The sequence below is a fragment of the Octopus bimaculoides genome, chromosome 11 (assembly GCF_001194135.2).
Source record: "Octopus bimaculoides isolate UCB-OBI-ISO-001 chromosome 11, ASM119413v2, whole genome shotgun sequence".
Taxonomy (NCBI): domain Eukaryota; kingdom Metazoa; phylum Mollusca; class Cephalopoda; order Octopoda; family Octopodidae; genus Octopus; species Octopus bimaculoides.
In genome coordinates this window covers 17,288,721-17,295,154 of record NC_068991.1, presented here as the reverse complement: position 1 = coordinate 17,295,154, position 6,434 = coordinate 17,288,721, and the positions used below count along the sequence as shown (strand labels likewise).

General features: G+C 37.6%; 1 protein-coding gene across 5 annotated transcripts in view; it reads right to left on the bottom strand.

Moving 5' to 3' along the window:
* The window catches only part of LOC106880928 (protein pellino), a 111,273-nt gene that overhangs the window by 7,282 nt on the left and 97,557 nt on the right, over positions 1–6,434 (bottom strand). For all 5 annotated transcript variants that reach the window (XM_052971535.1, XM_052971536.1, XM_052971537.1 and 2 more), the window contains one exon: positions 365–562. In XM_052971535.1, coding sequence (XP_052827495.1) covers positions 365–562 — 198 coding nt within the window. The remainder of the gene's footprint in view (positions 1–364; positions 563–6,434) is intronic.

Here is a 6,434-nt window from a genome sequence, read left to right as displayed (position 1 = left end):
TATTATGATTGACCGTTGACTGAACACTATTCAATTTTTTTTCTCCGTGTTTTTCTCCTTGTCTCCATATTCTTTCTGTTGAAGAGCGTAGCTCGAAACGTCAAAGACTTTCCGTATTCCCGAGCGTCATACTAATATATACTTTTGTTATTTACACCGCCTGTCCTCGTCTGTTGTTATTATTTGTATATTCTCCCATATATATATATATATATATATATATATATATATATACACACACACACACATATATATATACATATTTATATTAGGTGCATATAATAAAACTCATACTACTTCTATTTGCAACCAAATTTCCTTTAAGTATGTAATTTTTAATGACAAAAGTTGCTTTCATACTGACCCCTAGGAATATGTTGCGTGCACCATCGAAACCGGCAGCAAATATTCTGGAAGTGTACGGCGGGTTTCTTTCCACTAAGATCCGACATGCAAATCGCGATATAGTACTTTGAGTTACCTCCCCATTGTAACGTCTTTGGTTCGCAGGAACCGTATCCATGACAATGAAGTCGATAGGGCTCTCCCCTGAGCGACCAATCTGGAATAAATAAAAATATAAATAAACATTTTTTTTTTTACTGCTTTACAACCATTTTTCCCCACATTTGAAACTTTTTTTTTCTGTGTTGGAACAATTGTTTTAATATGTGGATATCAAAACTCAATGTGGTTGCTGAACCTACCAAAAATAGCAGCCAAATCTCCTTTTGAATCATACTACCATCTTTAACCCTTTAATATTCAGATTGTCATATCTAGTGAGATGTAATGCGTATAGAGAACAGTTTGACTAAAGTGCCAAGAGAACCAAGTGGAAGGAATTTGTGAATGAGAAATAGTGAAGAAGATATAAAGGAGGAAAAGGTAATAAAAGGCTGATCTCAAGAAGTTGAAGCTCATGAAAAGATACAACAAAGTCCTGCAGCAAGTGGGGAGATATGATGGACTTATCCAACTTGTGCAAATATGGAAAAAAAAAACTGACATTAGAAATAATGATGATGATAGTATACATTGATATGGTCATTTCACACATACATAGTCATATGTCATACAAAGTTTTAAATTGCAGGATATCTTAATCAGCAAACCCTTTTATGGAAATGCATAACTATTTCAGAAACTAATTTTCAAACCAGGAAACACTTTAGCCTCTTCAAAAGCCCAGGCTAGGATATTGCTGTTGTTACACACAAATATCCAAACAATGCCATTTGACAGACTTTGGCAAATTTTTGTTCACACACGTATTTCAATCGTTGAGCACACAAAGATGCTTTCCCTACCACTCTTTTGTAGTTGCATATCTTCTTCATGCAGGCTAACCTCATACACTTATCTATAATACTCCCTCTATAGTGGTCTCAACTCTCAGATCTCACACCAGACACTTTCTTTGCTCCTTTCACCCTAAAACTTTACTCCCTTGAAACTCACTTCCCTACACATGTTCACACTAAACATGAATGACATCAATTTAACCAACCTGGGAGACACTTTAAAAATTAGAAGAACTGCCTCCACTCATCTGAAAGGCATATATAAATAAAGACAGGACTCTTTAGTCTAGTCTAGGATATGAGACTCAAGGTAATATTTCACATGGCGAGATATGTTTTCCATGGAAGACTTGAAACAACATTGCTTGTATGATAGAGATATGGGTTAACATTTAGTTTAGCTGATTATTGTTTTCAGAAATATAGTCACGAGTGCATGAAGATGGAAATTTTAGTATTTCTGTTATAGGAATAGCAAGAGTTGATAATTGTTTTATTTTGTGTAGCATGTTTCAAGGATTGCATAACTGCAGTTACTAGTTAGTGGCAAGTTAGAGGTTTAGAACAAGCCAAAGTTAAGAAAGAAGGCAGATTTAGTTTTAACATCATGAACAATGAAGTGATGGGCGATTTTGCACTCCAACAAATTCTAAGAGTGTACCGAGTAACACCTAATCCGAATACACCGTCGGGAATGTCACCTTCACAATTGATGTTTGCTAGAAAGGTCAGATCTGTTTTTGATAAGATGATACCAAGTGAAAATAAAAAAAGGCGAACAACAAAAATACTTCAAGTTAAGTGACAAAGCTTTTTTTAAAACCTATAGAAAGGGTAAAGAAAGCTGGGAGGATGGTGTAATAATTAAACAAATTGGAAGAATGATATTCCAGGTAAAAGGAAAAAAATGGTGAATACAAAAGACATTAACCAGCTTAAGAAAGGATTCACAGAAAAAACTGTAACGTGAAATGAAATCCCTACGGAAGTATTGTACAACACGTTTGAGGTCTCAACACCCAATCAATTTGAAACTAGACATTTCTGCCTTTCCTTCATTGGACACTAAACTCTGCTTGGGAAGACCTGTTGAGGCAAGTGAAATCAAATCAAATTCGCAAATTCGATGACTGGCACCTATGCCAGTGAAGCACTAAGAGCACCATCTGAGTGTGATCGCTGCCAGAGCAGCTGACTGGCTTCTGTGCTGGTGGCACGTAAAGATCACCATTCGAACGTGTTCGTTACCAGCGTCGCCTTACTGGCACTTGTGGAACGTGAAAAAAAACATTCGAGCGGGATCGTTGTCAGTGCCGCTGGACTGGCTCCTGTCCAGGTGGCACGTAAAAAACACCACTTGAACGTGGTTGTTGCCAGTACCGCCTGACTGGCCCACGTGCCGGTGGCACGTAAAAGCACCCACTACACTCTCGGAGTGGTTGGCATTAGGAAAGGCATCCAGCTGTAGAAACTGCCAGATTAGATTGGAGCCTGATGCAGCCATCTGGTCTGCCAGTCTTCAGTCAAATCATCCAACCCATGCTAGCATGGCAAGCGGGCGTTAAACGATGATAATGATATATATATATATATATATATATATAATTGACAAGCCTATTTGCATTTCAATAGCTTAAAGCTATCTTCAAACAGAAGTAGAAGAAAAGACAAAGACGTAAAGCAACTCAAGTGAACTGTGCTACTTTCTTAAATGAAGGCCCACTGCCCCACTTCATGTTTTTAATGAAAAGGTGTGCACCAGTACCAACCTCATATTTTCTTTTAACCATCAAGAAAATTACTGGCTCAAGTACCAATTACTGTAACACTGTTAGTATTTTGTAAAGACATAAACCAGTTTCTTTCTTCCTTTTTTTAACAAAGAGAAAAAAAGAAAAAGGAAAAAGAAAAAATAGGTTGTTATGGACTTTGAACTTATTTTTAAATAAGTGAAATAAAATGTCTTGTTCTTGATATATCTTATACCTTTTGCTGGTTTCAGTCATTGGACTTCAGCCATGCTAGGGCAACACCTTGAAGGGTTTAGTTGAACAAATCAACCCCAGTACTTATTTTTTCCCTTTTTGTAAGTCTTGTGCTTGTTCAATATGTCTCTTTTGCCAAGCCCACTAAGTTACAGAGATGTAAACAAACCAATACTGGTTGTTATATAGTGTTGAACAAATGCAACATAAAGATTATAAAATAAAAGGGAAAAACAGAAAAAAGAAAAAACTTTATGCCAAATGCTATTACTGGTTTCTGACACCAATTGGTTCAAAAGCTAGAGCAGTAGATGAGACTCTTGAATCAACAACAATCAACATCATCACTCAATCAATCAATCAATCATCATCTTTTAATGTCTGTTTTCCATGCTGTCATGGGCTGGATGGTTTGACAAGAGCTGGTAAGCTAGAGGGCTGCAGTAGACCACAAGTTGTCTGTTTGGCATTGTTTCTATGGCTGGATGCCCTTCATATCACCAACCACTCTACAGAGTGCACTGGGTGATTTTTACTTGACACACAAGCACAGGTACTTCTTTATGTGATGTCGGTATGGGTGTTTTTGTATGCGACACCAGCACAGATGCTCTTGTATGTGACACCAGCACAGGTGCCTTTTTGTGTGGCACCGGCAAGGGTGCCTCTTTACATGGCACTGACACAGGTACTATTTACAAGGCATTGGCATGGGTGCTGTATATGTGGCATCAGGATCGGTTCCTTCTTACATGGACAACATGGGGTGTTTGATTCTACTTAGCTTGCTGTGTCTTCCCAAACACAGCAAATGACCAGGTGTCTTGGGCCCTTGTCATCTCCTCAACCCTTGAGAGAAAGATACAACACTACAGGAAAGATATTGAGCTAAGAATGTGGAAAATAAGTGGGGGGGGGGGTTTGTATTGTATTGTGTTAAAGAGGAAACGGATGAGAGAAGGATATTCAACAAGAATATCCTGTAAGAGTTGTATCAATAGAAATGTGGAAAAAGCAAAACATATCAGTGCTTTAATCATTTCTTGCCACTAGACCACCATATATGAACATCACATCCAATTTCATTCATCAAATAGTATTAGGATTGTCTACGATGACATCACATGAAAAATAGGACTAAATGCTCTTAAGAGAACAATACACTATTGTTTGGTCACGACTCAAGTGCTTATTAATAGGGATTGGTATTTTCAAGATAAATTAGGACATTTCCTCCCACTTCTTTTACTACCATATTTCTGTTGAAACATGCTGCCTTTATATTTCTTTATATTTCTGTTGAAACATGCTGCCTTTATATTTCTTTATATTTCTGTTGAAACATGCTGCCAATTAATTTTGAAGATGTTACAGAAATTTCATAAAATAATTTTACCGTTCAATTAACCCTTTAGCATTCAGATTATTGTATCAAATATAACACTTATTTGTCCACATTGTTTCGAGATTTCGATTGTATGACTGTATATGTTTTAGACTAACATTGTAGGGTAGGTGTGAGCGGCTGGATCTGGTCAGTTTGAACATAAAACAGGAAAAATATTTTGGCCACAAATAGCCGATTTAAATGCTGAATGGTTAAGCTATTGTTTGAAATGTAAATCAGCATGAAATTTGATGGAAGGCTTTAATTTCAATCACTTTAAAACATAAAATCTGTATCATGGAAAGAAGCGAGGTCTGAAGCAGGGACACAACTCCAAAATATTTACTGCTTTGTCTAAACTATGGCAGCAATCTGATGACAATAGATACTCATGATGTTAGAGGTGATTGTAATGATGGTAAACTTGGAAATTTAAAACCAAACATTAAAAGACGTACATAAACAGCAACAGCAGCAAGAATAAGTCCAATTCCTGATCATCATCACCAGCTGAGTTATTGACAGCAAAATTAGTTGGAACACTTCAGAAAGGTAAAGAAAATAAGTGAGTTTTTTTTTTGTATTGTGTTAAAGAGGAAACGGATGAGAGAAGGATATTCAACAAGAATATCCTGGAAGAGTTGTATAAACAGAAAGAAAACAAAAGAGAGAGAGAGAGTAGCAAGCCTTTGTATAAATGTAGAATTTGAAATCTATTACAAATGTTCACTGAACCACTCAACTAAATGTAGGATATATGAGTCATTACTGTTGTTTTCAAGAAAAATTCAGTTATTTTTCTGAGTTTATGGACTCATCGTTTGTCACAAGGGCCTAGAGCAATAACATTTCATGGATAACGGACACTGCAGAAAATGCTATAACCAGGATAAAAAAATCATAAAGGTTTTGTAATAATTCACTGTGTATGGATGAGGACAGCTGTGTAAAGAAGTGCTGTGGAGGGAACCTGTGGAAGAGGTAGACCCAGGAAGATACAGGATGAGGTGGTGAAGCATGATCTTCGAATGTTGGGTCTTATGGCAGTGATGACATGGAGTGGCTGAGAGCTCTGGTGATATGTGCTTGAGAAGACACATCAGGCCAAGTGAAATTGTAGTTGTGGCCATGTTGGTGTCATGTATATGACACCCGTGCATTATAGTCTTGGTCGTTGTTGGTGCCATGTAAATGGTATCTGTGAATCGTAATCATGGTCATTCGCTGCCAATACCATGTACATAACACACGTGCATTGTAGTTGTGGTCCTTCGCTGCCAGTCTTGTGTAAATGACACCCATGCATCATAGTTGTGGTCGTTCATGGTACCATGTAAATGGCACTCATGAGTCATAGTCACTGTCAGTGCTATGCAAATGGTACCCGTGCCATATAAACGGCACCCACCCGTGAATCATAGTCATGGTCATTGCCGGTGTCATGTAAATGGCATCCATGCTGGTGGCTTGTAAAAGCACCCATTACACTCCTGGAGTGGTTGGCATTAAGAAAGGCATCCAGCTGTAGAAACCATGCCAAATCAGACTGGAACCTGGTGCAGCTCTCCAGCTCCAGTTAAAATTGTCTAACCCATGCCAGCATGGAGAGCAGACACTAAATGATGATGATGATGATATATATTATTTCATCATCAACAATTTAACATCCACTTTTGCATACTTACATGGACTGGACAGAGTTTGAGGTAGATTTTCTACAGATCAATGCCCCTTCTTGCCACCAGTGGCATATATATA